General features: G+C 38.8%; 2 protein-coding genes across 5 annotated transcripts in view; one reads left to right on the plus strand and one right to left on the minus strand.

Moving 5' to 3' along the window:
- The window catches only part of LOC107669736 (ARF GTPase-activating protein GIT1-like), a 24004-nt gene extending 9624 nt beyond the window's left edge, over positions 1-14380 (minus strand). For 3 of the 4 annotated variants that reach the window (XM_016462112.1, XM_016462113.1, XM_016462110.1), the window contains exons 1-12: positions 13910-14380; positions 9009-9142; positions 8817-8929; positions 7376-7481; positions 7000-7086; positions 6160-6290; positions 5257-5351; positions 4873-4915; positions 4399-4425; positions 3815-3863; positions 2131-2203; positions 1519-1616 (exon numbers count right to left, since the gene is read on the minus strand). In XM_016462112.1, coding sequence (XP_016317598.1) covers positions 1519-1616; positions 2131-2203; positions 3815-3863; positions 4399-4425; positions 4873-4915; positions 5257-5351; positions 6160-6290; positions 7000-7086; positions 7376-7481; positions 8817-8929; positions 9009-9142; positions 13910-13961 — 1008 coding nt within the window. In that variant the 5' untranslated portion in view covers positions 13962-14380. The remainder of the gene's footprint in view (positions 1-1518; positions 1617-2130; positions 2204-3814; positions 3864-4398; positions 4426-4872; positions 4916-5256; positions 5352-6159; positions 6291-6999; positions 7087-7375; positions 7482-8816; positions 8930-9008; positions 9143-13909) is intronic. The other variant, XM_016462111.1, reaches the window with a different exon arrangement.
- Positions 14381-16078: 1698 nt separating this feature from the next.
- The window catches only part of LOC107669714 (ankyrin repeat domain-containing protein 13B-like), a 31253-nt gene continuing 25179 nt past the window's right edge, over positions 16079-22152 (plus strand). The window contains exon 1 of the mRNA XM_016462083.1: positions 16079-16415. Within this exon, the coding sequence (XP_016317569.1) occupies positions 16308-16415 (108 nt within the window). The 5' untranslated portion in view covers positions 16079-16307. The remainder of the gene's footprint in view (positions 16416-22152) is intronic.

Raw genomic sequence — 22152 nt, forward strand, 5'->3', positions numbered from 1 at the left:
TGTACACAAATAAATATACATAAATACTTATGCTTATTTATACATAATAATATTCATATAAAAAGGATCAATTAAATTGATCAAAATTGACAGTAACATGTTTTACATTGTTATAAAAAATCTTTTTATATGATAAATGCTGTTCTTTTGAACTTTCTATTTAAAAAAAAAAAATCTGAAGAACAAAAAAAAAGCCTAACCCTAACCCGTTTCCACAAAAATATTAAGCATTACAGCATATCAAGCATTTCCCCCCCTTTTTTTAACATTAATAATAGGAAGAAATGTTTCTTGGGCACTAAATCAGCATATTTGAATGATTTCTGAAGGATCATACGACACTGAAGACTGGCTGCTGAAACTTCAACTTTGCCAAGTTGGAATAAATTACAACTTAAAATATTAAAAGTAATATTAAAGTAAAATATACAAAATTATATTTTAAAATACATTCCAATAGAAAACAGTTATTTTAATATTCTACAATATTACTGATTTTACTGTGATCAAATAAATTCAGCCTTGATGGGCACTTTACATTAAATAAATGTACCAATCCCAAATTTTTGAATGATAGCATAAATCATTAATATGTTTAAAAAAAATAATACAGACCCATATTAAATCTTCTGAATGCCACATTTTTTGCACAGACATTTGGGCAAAATCTGTGAAATTCTGAAGAATAGATTAAAACTTTGTAAAATGTGTACTAAAGAGTACTACACACTTTTTAGGAACAGAACATTTTTAAAATTAGCCTATTCATAAACATGAAAGATGTGGGGGATGTGTAGATTTTTATGAATGATTTCTGTACAGGAAATCTTTTTACAGGAGAGCTTTTCCGTAGAGCTCTGCAGGTTTCAAATTTGCAAGTTTTTCCTAAAGTAAGTTTTATTTAAGCACTTAGTCGCTCAGCAATATGTATGTCATTACAGAACTGTCCATTCTGGTAGAGGGCGACTTGGACATGTTAAATACTGGAAAACACTGCCACATCAACAGTTCAGTGTTCCAACTCTTGACCACTGGGTGTGCGTGTCCCTCCTCCCATCATCTCTTTCCATGTCTCAAATCCTCATGTATACGCAAAAGAACAGGAAATTCTCAGCCTGGTCAATCAGCCCGCAGGAAACGTACCCTTGAGTAAACGCACTTAGTGGTCTCGCTGTATAAAAGAACTATTTCAAGCAGTGGTACAGAGAGGGTCATGCGAGGATGCCAGTGGAAACGCTGAGGGGGAGGGAGCCGCTGCACGTCTGCAGCAGTTACGCAGCTGGAAAACATCCATTTGTTGGTTTGCCGCCCAAACCTGAGCATCAGATGTTTGCACAATCACAAAATGTCTATTTTTAGCCCCATGTCGTCTGCACCCCAGATATCATCTCTCCTTTGTGCCTCCATCAAAAACGGGCCCGCATGGAAGTGACAGGCACTTACGCAAGGGGGCAGCAGGAGCGGAGAACCTCCTCTCAAACATACTTCAAACACATCCTCTAAAATGCTGTGCGTTACCTGGTTGCGTGTCGCTGAGTATTCAGGGTTGACGGGTAAGAAGGGGACGGCGCTTCGTTCGGTCACAAGCGTACTGTGGTTCTGAGTTGTCAGCCACACTGGGAGAAACAGAATGGACACATATAAACAAGACAAATATAAACAAACAGACTCCGATGTCCTGGCCCTGAGGTTTCAGAGAGTTTGGATCTACTCCTCCCGTTCAGTTTGTGTTTATGTGTGCATTTGGCCCCCTGCCTCGCTCCCAGCCCTGCTTACCATCAGAATCCCAGTCTGCCACCCCAGCATGCTACCTCTTCTCCTCAACAACCAGGAACGGGAGTAGAGAGAGAGCGAGAGGAGGAGGAGGAGAGAATTCCTGCGGCACTCCCTTGCTCTCGCTCCCTTTCACCCTCCTTTCCATTTGGCATCTCTCTCCCTCCCTTCTCTACAAGCTGACTGCACTGCTGAAGTCCTTCTATAGCCAGTGTTTATACAACACACCGATAACGGCATCTCCAGGGACACGGATACAACTGTCCCCTTGCCTCCGGAACGCTCCACAACTACATTAGGGAAAGAGTGAGAAGCAGGGAAAGTTGGGACAGGAACAGATGGGGGTTTGAGTCTTACCTGCATCGTTCTCTCTACGGTCCACTTCATCGTACACATCCATAGCCAGCTCTTCGAACAAATGGTTATTTAACTGCATCCACACACACACACACACACACACACACACATCAGTATGTGGTATATCAAATGCAAGCTAAGGGAATTCAAAGCATCTGCTAAATTTATCTACTGAATTTCTAAGCATATGAAGAATTTATCAACCATATTCCTCTCAAATCTCTCAAAGAGCCTAACCAGGATTCCTGTGGCAAGTAATTCATATGGCCACACTGAAATCTAAAACATTGTGATACAGCACAATCATAGTCAATAAGAATGTTTTATATTTATGTGGAACAAAATTTTGGACCAATGAGATTTTAAGGTGGGCAGAGCTTCACAGTGCAGTAATATAGGAATAAAAACCAAATGACCAATAAAATGTCCTGTTTACTTGACAGAGCTGGTTAAGGCAGAAACTTGGGATTAAAGTCCACATGAAATCAAAATCGACCCTATTTACTTTGTTAGTGCACATTACTAGTCTTGTGGTGAATAATTAATCCAGGGGTGGCCAGACTCAGTCCTGGAGGGCTGGTGTCCTGCAGAGTTTAGCTCCAACCCTAATTAAACACACCTGAACCAGCTAATCAAGGTCTTACTAGGTATACTTGAAACTTCCAGGCAGGTGTGTTGACGCAAGTTGGAGCTAAACTCTGCAGGACACCGGCCCTCCAGGATCAAGTTTGGTTACCCCCGAATTAATTATTCCGTATTCCATTTTACTCTGAAATATGTCACAATAAGTCATTTCAGTCAAAACTTCCGTTTGACAGACTTTGGACTTTAAAGGGATAGTTCACCCAAAAATTTAAATTCTGTCATTAATTACTCACCCTCATGTCGTTCCAAACTCGTAAGTCCTTCGTTCAACTTCAGAACACAAATTAAGTTATTTTTTATGAAATCCGAGAGCTTTCTGACCCTGCATAGACAGCAATGCAAATGAAACATTCCCAGGACCAGAACAGTTTTTGAAATTTTACTCTCATGAATGGCAGCGGACGGTCACAAGGAAGAGAAGAATGGTTGAATAAAGTCATTATTTTTGTTTTCTTTGCACAAAAAAAATATTCTCGTAGCTTTGTAAAATTACGGTTGAATCACTGATGTCACATGGACTATTTTAACAATGTCCTTACTACCTTTCTGGGCCTGGGAACGTTTCAGTTGCATTCTTGTCTATGCAGGGTGAAAAAGCTCTTGGATTTCATCGAAAATATCTTAATTTGTGTTGATGAATGAAGGTATTTCGAGTTTGCAATGACACAAGGGTGAGTTTTTAATGACAGAATTTTCATTTTTGGGTGAACTATCCCTTTAAGCCCAAAGTATACTTCGTTATGCTAGGGGTATGTCTACAGTGCATGTCATGTAAATTTCATCATCAGCATAAGTGGCAAAACTGACCGGCGGCCAGTGGTTTTACAGTTGAAAAAGAAACAAACAGAAAAACAAGACAGCCGTGTTGACAAGCACTTGTGTCAGGGGGTTAGGAGACACATACAATTCAAATCAAACTGAAATATACTTTGGAATTTACATGGAAAAGCTTTTATCACTTGTTGCTTTCAGTTGTGCCTGTCTAAAAACTCAAATTCCCATAATTCTCTGTAGCAGCTCAGTAACCTGCATCACTCACCGCTTGAAGCTTCTTCTTGGCTGCCTTGGCCAGTTCAGAGAGGTCCAGGCTATGCAAAGACAAAGACAGACACAAGAATAAAAGGATGCTGGAGGCATGCGGACAGAGAAAGATGAGGAGATAGGAAAAAAGAGAGGTGGATGAATGGATGGATGAAGTGTGGCGTAAGGGATGGGACAGCCAGAAAAGATGAGGAGGAACAGGAGTGTTTTTTTTTTACTTAATTTAATTCTGACTGCATTGTGATCCATACTAGAATATTATGACCTAAATGTAAGTTTACAACGTTTTGCCTTCTAACAGTTTCTGAGGTGGAACAATGAATAATAAACATGCACTGAACTGTGCACAACATGACAAGGAATATGTATTTAAGTAAAAAAGGCCAATTATGATTTTATATTGACTTGATGGGATGAAAAATGATGGGGTATTGTACAAAAACTGTGTTTTCAGACTCCTGTAGATGTATTTTCAGACTCCTGCCTCATCACTCCAGTCACCCACACCCAGATGAAGGCATGTGAGAAAGACAGAGAGCAGGGTTTATGGAGAGGGGGGTGAGAAGAGAGAGAAAGAGATACCTCTGCGTCGGGCACTTAGGGCGAGCTCTGCCTCCAAAAGCGCAGCAAGATGGAGAAAACAGAGAACGAGTGAGCGAGCGAGACCGAAAAGTGAGCAGAAGACAGATAGAGAGAGAAAGAAAAGGGATAGACCCCATATCAACACTCCTTCTGGACAGGTCAGTAAAGGTCATTCAGCTGTGGTGCATTTGAGGTAGTCAGCGCTACAGAGGTTGAGGACACTCTGCTCTAATGCAAACTGATTTGACCGTGTGGCGCAACCTGCTGGCCTGCACACACAAATACACCCGCTGCTAATTGATCTTTGTACACTGTATCTACCCTTTATAGGCAGCAATACGGAAAAGATTTGAGGGAGGATATCATGACAGTAATAAATAAAACTACACTGATGAGCTTCAATAATTGTACACAATGTTTTTTCTATTACGGATCAAACAAATGCAAAAACACTCTCATACACATACAATGTACCTGTCTGCCATCTGAGGGATGATATAATGACCATTCTTGTGATCTGCAAAAACAGACAAGAAAAACAATGTTAAAAGTGTTCATCCTCAATTGGGCGGACAGATTGGTCTGTTTCACACCGCACACACACATCCAGCACATATTTATTTTGACGCCCAAATTAACAGGTTACAGTTTTCACACTGCCTGTGTAAGCCGCACAGCAGAAGCTTTGGTGTAATAAGAGTTTCAGCGCCGAGTCTATTTTTGTGTTGAAAGTGCACTGAACTCTGCAGAAAACCTGTTAATCAACACTCTTTGCAATTTAAACATCTATAAGGCAGCACAATATGCATTATGGCCATTATTCAAGGAAATACTATAAAACAGGTACTCTGAGCTCACCTGGGCGACGTCCACAAAGATAGAAGGCTAGCCTGTCTGTAAGCTCATACTGACACTCTACCAAGCGCTCAGCAAGCTCCACGTGACCTGCTTGCCTGCAAGAGCAAAGTCACATTACAAACCAAAGACACTAGATCCTTTCAAAAACATTAGTTAGACAAATGGAGTGGAAGAACGTCAGACCGACAGAACTATAAAACGACAGACAGACAGAGCGATTGGAGGGCAGACAGAAAGAACGACAGGACAGCAGATAGAACAAGATAACTGACAGAGAAATAAAATGACAGACAGATAGACAAACATGATATGATATATGATATGATATAGATGAATAGATGGCTATGATATGGTATGATATAGATGAATAGATGGCTATGATATAGATGGATAGATATTTATGGATGGATGGATGGATGTGATACAGATGGATAGATGGACAGATAGATGGATAGATATGATAGATGGATAGATGGACAGATAGATGGATAGATATATAGATATGGGATGGATGGATGGATGGATGGATGGATAGATATATAGATATGGGATGGATGGATGGATGGATGGATGGATAGATATATAGATATGGGATGGATGGATGGATGGATGAATGGATGGATGGATGGATGGATAGATGGACAGAGATAGATAGATGGATAGATAGATAGATATGATATAGATGGATGGACGGACGGATGGATAGATATGATATGGATGGATGGATAGATATGATATAGATGGATGGACAGATAGATAGACAGATAGATAGATAGATAGATAGACGGATAGATAGACGGATAGATAGATAGATAGATAGATAGATAGATAGATAGAGATAGATATAGATAGATTCCATCGATCAGTGCCGAGGATCTAGTGACTTCTGTGTTTTGCATTTACCGGGCATAGTCTATAGGTGTGCGGCCATTGATATCTGGAGCTCCTGGATCCGCCCCGTACACCACTAGCAGTTCGGCCTGCAGAACCTGCCCCGCTTTGGCGGCCACATGTAGAGGGGTCGTGCCCTTTTCCTGTGGAGGGAACATCAGGCATGTGACAGGCGCTGTTCACTGTGCTCTTTTCAAATGCAGTCTTTTGGAATGACTGTCTGCACTGTCGTTTCGCAAGTAATGAAATCAGATCTGTTTTTTTCAGACAATCTATATTGTTTGCCACAGTAATAACATTAGAGGCAAGAAAGAACATGAAAATATAAATATTTTGGTTTTGGAATGTATTTGTGCTTTGGATCAGATTTGTCAACATACATGCCAGACCAGTATGTGGCACTGTAATTCTGCCACAGAGATACACTAAAAACGGAGAAGAAGACTTGGACTATGCGCATAAACCTTGCGCGCGGTATACAAACAAACATGGAACAATACATTTATTAATCTGTGTTAATATTAGTTAATAAAAAGACAATCGTTCAGTGTTTGTTCATGTTGTTGTTGCTGTTATGTGACGTAGCGGTGTCTGACTAGGGGTGAGACGTGGGGTGATGACATCATCGTTTCACAAAATATACAGATTTTCAGATTTATCCACTCTGGGACCCGGTTTAAAAAAATAGCGGTTTCACGCTCCCAAAACGCCGGATCCGTCTGGACGAAACACCAATACCATACAAAATTTTTGCGTATACAGCTAAACGCGTCTCCGTGTGGACGGGCCTTAGTTATGATGTAGAAAACCTGACAGAACAAAGACAGAACTGTGAGAGATGGCAGATCTTACCGGGTGAAAGAAGTTGGCTTGTGCCCCCAGTGACAGCAGCCGTAAACACGTCTCCAGACTTCCTGTCCGCACACTTGAGTGGAGTTGCTGCAGGCAAGAACAAGAGAATAAGCGAGCGTGTGAGAGAGAAAAAGATAGGGACCCAGCATGAAAGACACAGAAAGAGAGCAGATCTCCTGCGCATCCTCTCATTAGGGCCATTCAATAGCACTGAGGAAGGCACATTTATTCACTAGCGGGGTGTCATTTTAAGGGCCCTCCTGCAAGGGCACAGACAGTGGGGAGCAGAGAGAGGCCGAGGAGGAAAGATGGAATGAGAGTGAGAGGGAAGAGACTGAGATAAAGAGTCAGAGGTGATGCCTTTGGGAGGTCTAACCTTGCTGAGGTCCTTCGTAGTGACCCCATCATCATCACGGCAGGGCAGCTTGTGGACGAAGGCTAACATCTGGTACTTGGCGCGAATGAACTCTGACTTAGTGGGGCTGTGGGGTGAAAGATACGAACACAGAAATGAATGGAGATCAATTTCAAAATCAATGAATCAATATAAAATAGGATGCCTCGTCAATAGTCCTGCTGGCATCGATACAGTCACGACTGTTTATTTAAAACAATGGCTCCTTCTGGGATGTAAGTGACACGCTTGATGCTCTAGGTGCCTAAAGTTTTTAGACTTTCTCCAAATAAATAGGGACCGTAACTGTTTTCATACAACATGCATAGGAAAATGGAAAAATAGTAGTATTTGTCTGCTGTATGTTAGAAATACAAAGAACAAATATTAAAATTTAAGATTTTTAAATGTAAAAAATAATAATAATAAAAAGGAAAGTATATAGCATATGTACTTTTCATTAAAGTGAAATATATGAAACATTTGTTATAAAATATGAATAGTTTAAAATTTGTGAGTGTATGTGTTTGTGTGTATATATATATATATATGTTTCTGAATCTCTTATAGGCTTTGAAAGTGTATGAATTTATGTTTGATATTTTTGGGAAAAAAACAAGGAAAATATTTCAATATACACACACACAAATACATATACATATAAATGTATATATATATATATATATATATATATATATATATATATATATGTGTGTGTGTGTGTGTGTGTGTATAGGCTTTGAAAGTGTATGAATTTATGTTTGATATTTTTGGGAAAAAAACAAGGAAAATATTTCAATATACACACACACAAATACATATACATATAAATGTATATATATATATATATATATATATATATATATATATGCATATATGTGTGTTTAAATATATACTATATATAATTTAAAAGAGATTTAGAACGTTGATTTTCTAAATTCACTCACCACTGGCAGGTGTGGCAGACAGTTAATTTTGGACCCAGATTATAATATCTCTTGGGTGTCAGGTAACATTGTACAACTGCTTAGAAGAATATTAATAAAGTAATTAGGCATTTAAATACATATATTCATGGATATTTGCCTTTTTATTACAGGTGCAATGAAGGTGGCACAGGAAATTCCTCAAACTTTCTTCACCTGCATGAGCTTATAATTAGTGAATGAGACTGGACGAACCACTGCACCACTGCTCTGACAAATTACTTTTTAATTACTCCGTATTTTACTTTTAAAACCTCCCTTTATTTATTTTGAGTGAGCAGATTTGCTAGTCTTGTCTCAGTGGTCTGCTATTCCATGGAGCTCCATGAGAACAATTACATACAGTACAGACCAATAAAACAAGAATTATACCCCCAGTCTTCTGTTTTTATGACATTCTGGTATATGATGCATGAATGGTTTATGAGATGGCTTACTGGACTTTATCTTGTGGGTTCGGTTTCCTGCGCCCACTCTGAACTTGTGCTGGATCCAGCAAAGAGTGTTCCCAGATCGAGTTTGCTCCATTACTGGCCAGGGTCTGCACCATCTGAGAGGCACACATGTATGTATTAGGCTATGATCCTGAGGAAAATGACAAATATGTGTGTGAGATGCTCTTTAGTTACCTGCAGTAAGGAAGGAGGCCAGCCACTGTGTCGCAGGTGTTTGACGATGGAAATGTGACGGCCCAGGCTCCGGTGCACAGAACAGCACTCATCGCAGATCAGAACTCCTCGGTTTATACTGCTCCAGCCCGGATCTTAATATACATGACAATGCACATTTCATCAGAGAGAATAAGCTAAAGACTATGGTAGGATAAAAAAAAAATTAAAAAGGTCATTGTGATTTTATCTCACAATTTTGACATTTTTCTCACAGTTCAGAATTGTGAGATAAAAAGTCGCAATTACCTTTTTTATTTTTTTATCTTGTGGCGGAAACAAGCATTTATTCTAACATCAATTGAGGGTTGATTTTTCTAATAAGCAAAACAGCACATGAGGACAGGAAGTGGAAAGACTGACTGCTTTGGTTTAGACTGATCACAAAATATATTTTTTACAATCCTAGACCTACTGCTACATCTTATCTTATATAAACTTAATTTGTAATCAACTCTGCTGATATAAAATGTCACCAAAGTAAAGTGTAGCTGGATAACAAAGATGAGGTTGTGGAAATTGTGAGAATTAATGGTTAAAAATGTCAAACAAATTACATTATTTGGCCAGCAAAAGTTCATTTATAGCAGTCATTTATTAAATAATAGCTGTATAATTAAATTTAATAACATTTACATAAATATTTATTTCTGACACATACAAACATGCTACAAAAAATGAAATGTATATCATTTTTACACCACACACCATACACCACATCATACTACACTGCTCTGAATGAGCTCATCTGAGGCAAAGAGCTCTCCTCATATCAGGCAGGGTACAAGTGTAGTCAGGAGGATCAAGGTGACATTCAGGTAAACAGAAAAATGACTAAGTCACAATGTGACAGAAGTGTGCCTCTGGCTGCCACAGGCCCCCAGGATCTGGCTCAAATGAAACCAGCACCCACAATACTTCAAGCACATAATCTCATTCACAGAATCTCACTAAGCAGGGTTTTGATACGATTAGAGCGAGAGGGAGATTACGCTGCACTGATGTAAACAGTGTCATAACATGATTATTGATTTCCCGTATGAACGCAAACACAATATGACACCTAAAAATGGTGGATGGATGCCTTATTTTTTTATTATACTGATCACTTTTTTATATTAAAAACCACAATATCATGAAACAAACAATATTACAATTTAAATCAAATGCTTTCTATTTTAATATATTTTAAATAGAAATTTATTTATTCCTGTAATGGCAAAGCTGAATTTTCAGCAACCATTACTTCAATGTTTAGGGTCAGTGATCCTTCAGGAATCACATGCTGATTTGGTGCTCAAGAAACATTTCTTATTATCATCAATTTTGAAAACAGTTGTGTTGTGTAATGTTTTTGTGGAAACTGTGATACATTTTGATTCGGGACTTGATAAACAGAAAGTTCAAAAAGACAGAATTCTGTAATCGTTTGCAACATTATAAATGTCTTTACTGTCACTTTCGTTCAATTTAATGCATCCTTCCTTGCTGAATAAAAATTTCTAAAAAAAATTACTGACCCCAAACTTTTGAAAGATATAGTATCCAAAAGTATATAAAAATAATATATAAAACACAGCAAATGAAGCATACACCAAATCATTGTGTAAAATAAGTGTTAATTTTACTCCCACATTCATTCAATTCAGAAAAAAAATATAAACAGATTTTTAAAGATCATTTGATCATATTTTCTTTTAATTAAAGTAATATAACAAGGAGCCATTCAAGGTTATAAAAAAGCCTAAATTAATGTTAAAGGCACAATATGTAATTTTCGCCACTGGAGGGCGCGTATTCAAAATAATCAAATAAACAAATAGACAAAGGGTAGTTTGATGATGCAGTGACTGAGTGTGGAATCATGGGAGCTGTGGTCTTCATCCCCACAGCCGATGCAATGCGACGAGACTCGGGCAGAAATCATGTTCATGGATGAGCTAATGATTTATTAACGTAGTAGAATGAAGCAGGGTGAGGCTGAAAGTCGTCGATGCGAAACGAGGCCGCTGAACGAGCGTGACACACGGCTCGAAAGCAGCGGAGCTTTTATTATGACGCAGTCAACCACTTCCGCTTCTTCCGGTCGTGCGTATGTGGGGGAAAAAGCAGCGCTGTTTTATCATACTAGATACATTTGAAAGTTCTGTTATAATGCTACTCTGTGCGGTCGTCACCGGTCTATTAAAACGCACAACATATTAAAGTGTCTTTGGTGTTTCCATGTTTTCTACAAAACAAAACCGTAAATCGAGGGGTTATGACGTCATTGGCAGGCGTGTCACTAGTTAAAATTGCTTATTTCTCTGGATTTAAACATTTCTCGAAACATTTGGGATAATGTAAGTACACAAGTCAGCAAAATATATAACACTGTTCTAGTGGTTTTTGGATATTTTAATCAAAAAATCTTTAAGTAAAAGGCCTGCTTGTTTCCTTATTTTAGAAAAAGACATGGCTTATTTTAATCCGCCAAATGTTCATATTATAGCCAACAGTTTGAATCTTGTATGTGGTGAAGAACTTTAGAATTATTGGCTTAACTGTAAATAATACAGCATCATCCCTTTATCGGTGTAAAGATGGCCAGACGTTCACAGATATGGAGCCGAGCACCTGCGTATGGGAAAATCAAAGATGATGCCATACTTCTTAACGAACACGCTCGTCCTTCCTATAAGTGCTTGAAACCATTAACATCTCAAACGAGAGATTCTCTCTGCTCATAATGAAATTTCAAGTGTACACACTCTAATGCTCACACACGCGGCGCCATTCAGCCCTCAGTGGCCATGCAATTGACAATCTTCCACACGTTCATTCATACCCATAATACATTTACTAGAATGCATCCGTCTGTCTGCCCGCCTCCGCCTCCTCCTCTCTCAGTCATCAGTTCCTCACTTTTCGACACACTCACCATTATCTACATTCCTACAACATGTCAAACACGAAAATGACAAGCTCTATTAGCACCGCAGGACAGGCCAACACAAGGATGCCGAGTGTGTAAGGATAAAAAAAAAGACACCCAAGCCCTCAGATGTGGAGTCGTCAGCCAGGGGCACCGGTGACAGCGCTGGCGGCCGAACTTTGAGCATGACCGCAGGTAGCTGAGGAGGTGAAACAGAACTAAACTGTCAAAAATGAGACGCTCTCCCACATACACGTTCAGTCCTGGAGAGAGAGCAGCTGTGCATGAGGGAGCAGCTGTCATGCCCCCCGTACCACCCCTCGTTCTCCCCCATGGGGACGGTGAGGCAAAATGAGCAAGGCCAAGGGCGGGCTTGAAGTGACGGCACAGCTGAGCGGATTCAAAAATATGTTTCGTAAACAACTGAAGGCTTTATTATGTCCTAACTTGCTTGTAAACGTATTGAGCACTGCTTTCTGGGACAAACAGCTAAGAAAAGCCAGTCAAACATAGGAAGTTCCTCTTTATTTAAAATATAAATGCAATGCCAACCTCCATCTTTTTTCCCTGTAGCATTTAGGAAATTGTGCCTTGTCCAAGAAGGGCGTGATGGGACTAAAAATGGATATAACTCAAAACTATAGCCTACTCAACTATGTAGTAACCTTCAACAAAATATATCAGAAATAAATCAATATATAATTTCCGTGATTCTGCCATTGCTCATAATCATTGCAGAAATACTGTACTGATCATTTTATGAAGGCCAACTGTGCTAAAAACAGCTTAAACCAGCATAAAGCTGCTTGAAGACCAGCTTGAAGATCAGCTACACAACAGCTTGGCCAGACTGGGAGACCAGCTTAAAACAGCTAAGACTAGTAAACCAGTTTAGGCTGGTTTCAACATTTTTTTTTCCAGCAATGAAATGTAATGTTTCAGTTATGCGAGCCCACTTTAAGAACAATAAAGAATAACAACAAATCAATTCACTTTCATAATTATGCAATAGCATACAGAAATATCCCTGTTTTATTATGTAAACATACTACACTTTGAAACAACATATCGTACAAGTAATTAACAAAACAAATTAATGAACAAATACACATTCAGGAAATGTGCCACTAAACAATATCTACCCACGAAAACGCTATCTAGAAACAAAGTGGTGCACAAAAACACGAGCAAAGTCTGACCCACGTCAGTGTGATGTGTCCTGTCAACCTGCTAACGCTAGTTAAGCTAACTCGCCTCAGCCCAAGTTAACTAGATTTGAAACAGTACTGGACAAACTGAACTAGTACTCCTCGTAGCTATAATGCATTTACAGATTTTAAACACAGAAATATGTTTTACTCAAATACTGGCAAGGCAGTCACACGACAGTCCGCAGGCTACTTAGCAACCGAGTCTAGCTTACTGTCAGTTAGCATTGTTCGATACAGAGCCTGTTTTGTGCTCAATATGAACTAAAACTTACTTTTAATCAACATAATTTTCTCTCACTACAAAATGCACATATAAAAGGTCCCGCGTATAGCATAAATATAGTGCTTTTAATTAACAGCACCTCTATCGTCAATAAGCTAAGGATAGATGCTAACAACAAGCATCGGCTAAAACTGTAGCCACGGTAGCAAAGCTGCAATAACACCTCAAATTTATAGTCACAGAAGTTTAGTAAAGGATATAGTTTATGAACACCTACTGTTCTGTCGTATTATAACCCACATATTGATTCAGTCTTTAATTTAGAGTGGTTTTGAATTAGCTGACTTGTTGGGCCGCCGTATGGGCCTTAATTTTCGGGCATTTTCCTGACGCGTTTAACCGAGTATCCCTGTGCATTCGCGGGCTTGGTGTTCACCGCTTGCCGCCGCGCTCAAGCGAGTCTCGGACAGTCATGGCTCACAACAACGCCTCGATCCATAAATCTCAGCCCTACCTGGTGCACTGCAGTCGGCGCAAACTTCGCTTCTTTGGACTTTCCTGGACATCGCTGAAACAAAATCTACCGCTTCCAGGGATTTTAGTCCAATACCAACGATATTTGGCTTGCTTTCCCCCAGGAGCGACGTCTGCGATTTCAATGCCGCCCCGAATGTCCGGAAGCCGGCGACGAGCTCCCCAACACTCCCGGTCCTCACCCTTCTCTCTCTCCTTCCTTTTTTTCCTGCGGTGTCTTCTGTCTTACCGCTACAAGGACTTTACGATTCCTTAAAATTAATCAAATTTTTAGAAGGCCCTTTACGTTATCAGATTATTTAATTTTGAATGCCCCCACTAATCTTTTCCCCCGATCATCCAAGCCCCGTCTCTGTCTCGGGCAAAAGGGGGTGGGAATAAGAAAAGTATGGATACAGTACACGGTTTATTTACATCTACTGCCCTATACACTTCTGTATGGCGGGCTGCATAGTCTGTCTCTCGCTTTCCCTCTCGCCCCACCGTCGTTACAGGCGGGGGCAGACAGAGCAGAGGGACCATGAAGTCATGCCCACCAGTGGAGATGAATTTTACATAAGATTATTTACATAGGATATCTACAATCCCCAAATGAAGTATAATAGAAAAAGCAATGTTTTTGTACATTTTTATTCAGTAAATTAAATATGAAAAATACCCTATACTGTAATATATTTTAATACTGGTCCTCCACATTCTATTCTATTCTATTCTATTCTATTCTAAACACATCAAAGGAATGGTTCAGCCAAAAATGAAAATTTACTCACCCTCAGGCCATTCAAGATGTAGATGAGTTTGTTTCTTCATTGGCACAGATTTGAAGAAATTTAGCATTAGCCTATATCACTTGCTTACCAATAGATCTTTGCAGCGAATGCGTGCCGTCAGAATGAGAGTCCAAACAGCCGATAAAAACATCACAATAATCCACAAGTAATAAATGTGACTCCAATGCATCAATTGATGTCTTGTGAAGTGAAAAGCTGATTGTTTGTAAGAAATAAATCCATCATTAAGGCATTTCAACTTTAAACCGTTGCTTCTTCTCTAAATATGTCCCCATAATCCAGTGAAATTTGCAAGATGTGGATGAGTTTGTTTCTTCATACTGGCTCACCAATGGATCGTTTTCAGAGAATGGGTGCTGTCAGAATGACAGTTCAAACAGCTGATAAAAACATCACAATTTTCATTTTTGGGTGAACTATTCCTAAATACATGTGCAGATTTTTTTTTTCTGGAAACCCCTTTGAAATACACTGTATGTTTTTTTCCTGTAAGTATATGAAGAATGGGCTGAATGTTCTAAAGAAATTCCAATTAAAAATTGTAATAAAAATAAAATATTGTAAAATAAATAAAAATATTATTAATGAAGTTGATGAAAAAAAATCTCTCCTTGATCATATATATGCAGTTGTGCTAATATTATGTCTAGTCCCCTGTTTAGATGGGTGAATGGGATGGATCACTTCCTGCAAAAGATAATAATATCAGCACTATAGAAAATAAATCAAGTCAATTCTATTCTAAATGGAAGTAGCCTACTAGATTTAATAGGCTACTAACAAATGAATACAACTCCATTTGATTCTTTTGGAGTCAAGGAGTATTTATTGAGACCAAATAAAATAGACGAGAACATAGCTGATTCATTTTATTTTTATTCAGTTCAATAGAGCAGCAGAAGTTTAAGTTTTGTACTAATTGATTTGGTCATATTGTATAAGGTTAATACTAGTTAAGCATGGTATGGATAAAAGAACAAATTAGACAGATATTAGTGACAACATCAGCACAATAATATACAAACACCATGTTCTGTTCTGTTCTATTATCTGTTCCATTAAAAACACAATTCTAGAACCGAACTGTGTTCTGTTAATAAAGGCTACTGCGTCCATTAGATATTTATTAAGTAATATTAAGACAGCGATGGCAGAATGAGGATGCGCACGGCGCAGTGGGCAGCATCTGCATGTATGACAGAATCACACACTGAAGTTCAATGGCTCATAGGTGTGACTGAGTCGCTTTCATCGGCGAAACGAGAGCCCTACCTCAGCCTCCGCGAGCGAGCGGGCGTGCGTGCGTGCGTTTGAGTGTGTGAGAGGGAGAAGAGACTAGGGGGAGTGGAGAACAGAACGGAGAGCATCCATGAACACAATCTTTAAATCGCCTTCAACACAGACACACTGAATGCCAAGCTACTATGCAAAACGCGATGCTGGATAAGAAAAGGGAGAGAAATCCCCTTAGCGGTCGTTTCAGTAATAATAATAATATAGTACGCGCCCTTTATAAAAGTAACTGATATCGCACAAAAGCAGGGAAACGGAACGGGGGAGAAAGCAGCGGCGAACTATGCACCGAGGATGATTTCTGCCAGAAAAACTCCGGAGAAGAGTCGCTACCACCTGCATTATCTGGTGTGGCATAACAAACACCGGCAGCTGGAGAAAGAGCTCTCAGCGCTCGAGCAGGTAAAATGCTTTCGTTTCCGCGTGACAGTCTCGCGGCGGATAATGCTGTGAGGAACGGGGCCGTGCGTTTGTCTGAGGAAACTGATTTGGGTACTTCATTCGGCTTGTAATCTGCGATGAAAGGGCGAAAAGTGATTCTTCATCGTCTGCTGGTTCATTAAAAACACGTCTATTCAGTTAAGTGCTTATTTACTTGCTGATATGTTTACTACAAACAGAAATGTGTGTCAAAAAACCCTCACACCCTGGCTGTGTCTTCAAACCTAGCGAGTTGCCTACCTAGTCCGCATTTTGAGGCGTATAACGTTCGAACGCGTAAAAATAGTCTTTTTAGGTACCGTTAGCTCGCTAGGTTTCGGCACACACTCTCTGTTCTCCAAACCTGCTCATGTTACACGTCTGGCGGAAACATGATCACAAATGCAGTTTTATTTCGATCTGAGATGGTGTAAAACACAGAGAGGCTGCAGAATAAAGTGGCATTGCATACAAAGGCTGTAGGTGAATGATGCTTACAGATCAGCCTATACGTTCACCACTCACAGTTCCTGAGGATAGATGGTGTGTCAGGAGAGGGTGTGTTTGTCTTTCTGATCAGCCTTCTTCAAAAGAATTATTAATGCAGTACATTATTCCAAGAATCAGTGTGGAATTAGTCTGTAATTAATTAGAATTTGAGATTACTGCGCAGAACTATATATAGGCCAAAGACATTGAATGGTTGATTTGAATGTATGGGAAGGAAATGAATAAATAAATAAATAAATTGCAAATATAGACACACCAAGCAAACAGACAGATTACAACATGACTGGTTTAGTTATGTTTTATTCAGCTCCACAAAGCACAAGTTCAGCTGATTTGATCATATGTGACCCTGGACCACAAAACCAGTCATAAGGCTCAATTTTAGCCGGAATAAAATAGCTGAATAAATAAGCGTTCCATTGATGTATGGTTTATTAGGATAGGACAATATCTGGCTGAGATACACCTATTTGAAAATATGGAATCTGAGGGTGCAAAAAAATCTAAATATCGAGAAAATCACCTTTAAAGTTGTCCAAATTAAGTTCTTAGCAAAGCATATTACTAATCAAAAATTAAGTTTTGATATATTTACGGTAGAAAATTTACAAAATATCTTCATGGAACATGATCTTTACTTAATATCCTAATGATTTTTGGCATAAGAGAAAAATCGATAATTTTGACCCATACAATGTTTTTTTGGCTATTGCTACAAATATACCCCAGCGACTTAAGACTGGTTTTGTGGTCCAGGGTCAATAATTCCAATCATAGTATAAGGAACACTGTACAGTAGCCTATAATTTAAAGAACCTGTTCTGTTCGATTATCTGTTTAATAGAGTATAATTCTATTCTAGAATTTATATTGTTTATAAACCAGTTTCAACATCCTATTTTATCATATTCTATATGAGAGACGTACAAACATGAACAAAACTCCATTTGATTTGATTTTAGCCTAATATCTATGAGATATTAAGTAATATCAAGACACAGATAGCAGCATGAGATGCTCTCTCTCTCTCCCATGGCGCAGTGAGCAACATCAGCATCTATCTATGACAAAATCACTGATTACACACTGAAATTCAATAGCTCATGGTTGATTTTGTCATGGAAGAAGACTGGTTCTTTATGATCAACCTTCAAAAGAATTATTGAAGTCAGCATGAAATGGAAATTCACCCTATTTATTTTCTAAATGCATGTTACTGAACTTCATTGATTCATCCACGCATGTTTAATTTTTCATTTTTTTTAACTGTGTTGTTTTGTAATAAAACTTTGTAATCAAGATGCTATAACTCAGTCATCCTAGTGAAACAACAGACTTTTCTCTGATGATGTATGCCAAACTTCCCCAATCATTAAGTCCGCGAAAAACCGCCCATTTCTTACAAGCTCACATTCAGATCTGCCTCTATCTATCTAATCAACAAACAATGGATAGAACCAAGTCCTGCTCTACATATTTAATTTTTCCGATAATCCATTTTACTTGGATGAACGTTGCAATACAGAAGAAATGATCAGTTGCTACTTCCATTACATCACAATTTTAATGCAACATTAATTTACAGATTCGTAGAAATAGTCAAAACCAGTGTGTCATCAGTGTATTCTTTCAAAAATTATGGAGAAATAAACCAGCAGACACATAATAAAAAACAGCATTAGAGGTGGAAAAACAAACAAATACAAAAGAAGAAATGGACTTATTAAAACATTGCTCTTTAATTTAATCCCGGTTTGATTTAAAATATTTAATATTATACAATAGATTCATTAAATAATACACAATTTGTTGTTGACACACGTCAGGTTACTTATATTATAAAGTTAAAGAGCTACATCATAATGGAAGAACCCAAGATGAAAACCTGAATGCATTTTTCTGTAACAAACAGAAGTTTATGTAAGAAGACAAATTGAGTCGAATCAAATGCCCACTTCAGTTAACATCAAGGCCTGTATTCTCTAGTTCACTATTCTGATTTAACTCTCTGCTTTATGAGTAAATAATTTCAACTCATTTGAGCGAAGTCTTCCATCTCTGTTACAGCAGCCATTCATGATTCCATCGTTCCAAACCCCAAACAAACTGTAACTCATTCCAAAACTAGCCATCTTGTTCCTGTGCCGTTTTTATTGCTCAGGCTGATGGTAATAATTCAGACCCCTAACCCTCTCGATGATCACTGTGATATAAAGCACTTCCAGTTTAGTTGATTTACAGGCCACTGACAGCATAATCGAGCCACGTTTGGCACCGTATAGGGTGTGGCTCGATGAGTCAAACCGGGTCCCTCTGAGGACGGCACGAGGCGCGAAGGGAGGTCAATGCTGTCTCAATCGTTCCTCTCCAGTGAATGAGGCACGTAGCCACCCTGACAAGGGGAAAAGTTGCTGCACCAGCACACGGGATTATGGGATAGATGTTAGGTGTCAGTGAAAGAACAAAGGGGGAAAACTTAAGCTATTAGGACAGAGGAGAGCAAGGGACGTGAATAGCAAAGCGATTGGGTGCTGGTGGAGGAGGAAGTGGAGGGGTAAAGAAGTTACCGAAGGGAAAAGAAGCTCAATATGCAGTTTGCTTTGACAGTGCCATAAAACAGTCACGGGGAGGAAGTGGACAGATGACAGCTTGGAGGAGAGCGGCAGGAAATTGAGAAAGAGCGAATGGATAGAGTGGGTGATTGAATGAGCAAACCAGAGAGAAGAGCCATTGCCGGCTGATGCATCTACAGAACCGAGTCCAAAAATAAGAGAAATTGTCGAGCGGCATGTGGATTTGTGTCTTTGAGTGAAGTCTGCAGTGCCTCAGCAAATACACAACAACACGGCGGCAATTTCTTTACACGTGGCCCTCCATCAGCACATTTGCCATTGTCCACACATCTGTTCAGTTTTCCCGTTTGATATACTGCCTCTCTTCTTCAACACTCACCCCTCCTGCTCTCCACCCGTAACCCAACTCTAATTGCGACATAGCGTTGTCACAGGGGACGAGCGTTTGGCGGCTGGGAGGGGTTTTGCTGAGATTTAACTTATGGGAAGCTTTTAACAAACTGACAAGTACAGTGGTAGACAGAGCTTGTAAAAGGCCAGCAAATTGGGTTGTCGAATTGAAATTATGGAAATGAAAGGTGCAATTGTATCTAATTTGATTAGAGTTTATGATCTGAATTCACCATAAAATAATAAGTAGCAACACAATCAAACATACTGGCACACACACATACAAAGCTATCAATTGCACATGACACGAGTAGGCGAGCTGTGCTGCATTTGCCTACTGGAGAATACTACAAGGCTCTATCTATTTCATAAGCACTACTCATCTCTATGATTTACATAGACGTTTGTTTTTTCCAGTAAACATTCCCCTATTCTAATTTGGATATGCAAACGTAACCTCAAACCATACTGTATGTGAAAACCGTAGGAAGTATAACATCTATGACAGTATTCTCCTTTTAAAGGGATGGTTCACCAAAAAAAAAAAAAAAAAAAGAATTCCGTCAGCATCGTCTTTCCCAGATTTGTTTTTGTAAGCAAAACTTAAGCTATTAAAAATAATTTTCTATAATTTAAAGGAAGCTGAAATAAAATAAAATATAAGTATTAGATGGAAAACCTAAATAAAAAATTAAAATGGGAAACTGAAATTTCAAGTTCAAGTTGACATAGTAAAAGTACTAAAAATAAAGCTAAAAAGAAATATAAAAACAAAAACTATAATAAATCACAAAAGGACAATTCAATTACAAAATAAAAACTAAAAATACAATAAAAAATTAAATCTAATTCAAATTCAAAATATAGTAGCTAAAATAACACTGGTATCTCCAAACCTGAATGACATTCTTTGATGACATTTTGAAACAGTTTGTGTTTTTGGATCCCAATGACTTTCATTGAATGGACAAAAGCAGTCAAAATATTCTTCAAGATTTAATATAAATATAAAAAATATGAAATATAGTAAAATATTATCTAAAACATTTAGATATATATCATATTTTAATATTATTTTTGAGTGAACTATCCCTTTTAACTTTGAAAGAGTTCCAGTATGACCTCTCTCACTTCCTCTTCCTCTTATCTCAACCCACCAGCACTGTGGCATTTAAAGGGGGGAAAACTTAAGCTATTAGGACAGAGGAGAGCAAGGGACGTGAATAGCAAAGAGATTGGGTGCTGGTGGAGGAGGAAGTGGAGGGGTAAAGAAGTTACCGAAGGGAAAAGAGGCTCAATATGCAGTTTGCTTTGACAGTGCCATAAAACAGTCACGGGGAGGAAGTGGACAGATGACAGCTTGGAGGAGAGCGGCAGGAAATTGAGAAAGAGCGAATGGATAGAGTGGGTGATTGAATGAGCAAACCAGAGAGAAGAGCCATTGCCGGCTGATGCATCTACAGAACCGAGTCCAAAAATAAGAGAAATTGTCGAGCGGCATGTGGATTTGTGTCTTTGAGTGAAGTCTGCAGTGCCTCAGCAAATACACAACAACATGGCGGCAATTTCTTTACACGTGGCCCTCCATCAGCACATTTGCCATTGTCCACACATCTGTTCAGTTTTCCCGTTTGATATACTGCCTCTCTTCTTCAACACTCACCCCTCCTGCTCTCCACCCGTAACCCAACTCTAATTGCGACATAGCGTTGTCACAGGGGACGAGCGTTTGGCGGCTGGGAGGGGTTTTGCTGAGATTTAACTTATGGGAAGCTTTTAACAAACTGACAAGTACAGTGGTAGACAGAGCTTGTAAAAGGCCAGCAAATTGGGTTGTCGAATTGAAATTATGGAAATGAAAGGTGCAATTGTATCTAATTTGATTAGAGTTTATGATCTGAATTCACCATAAAATAATAAGTAGCAACACAATCAAACATACTGGCACACACACATACAAAGCTATCAATTGCACATGACACGAGTAGGCGAGCTGTGCTGCATTTGCCTACTGGAGAATACTACAAGGCTCTATCTATTTCATAAGCACTACTCATCTCTATGATTTACATAGACGTTTGTTTTTTCCAGTAAACATTCCCCTATTCTAATTTGGATATGCAAACGTAACCTCAAACCATACTGTATGTGAAAACCGTAGGAAGTATAACATCTATGACAGTATTCTCCTTTTAAAGGGATGGTTCACCAAAAAAAAAAAAAAAAAAAAAAAATTCCCTACCAAC

Source organism: Sinocyclocheilus anshuiensis, unplaced genomic scaffold (assembly GCF_001515605.1).
Source record: "Sinocyclocheilus anshuiensis isolate Anshui unplaced genomic scaffold, SAMN03320099.WGS_v1.1 scaffold684, whole genome shotgun sequence".
Classification (NCBI taxonomy): domain Eukaryota; kingdom Metazoa; phylum Chordata; class Actinopteri; order Cypriniformes; family Cyprinidae; genus Sinocyclocheilus; species Sinocyclocheilus anshuiensis.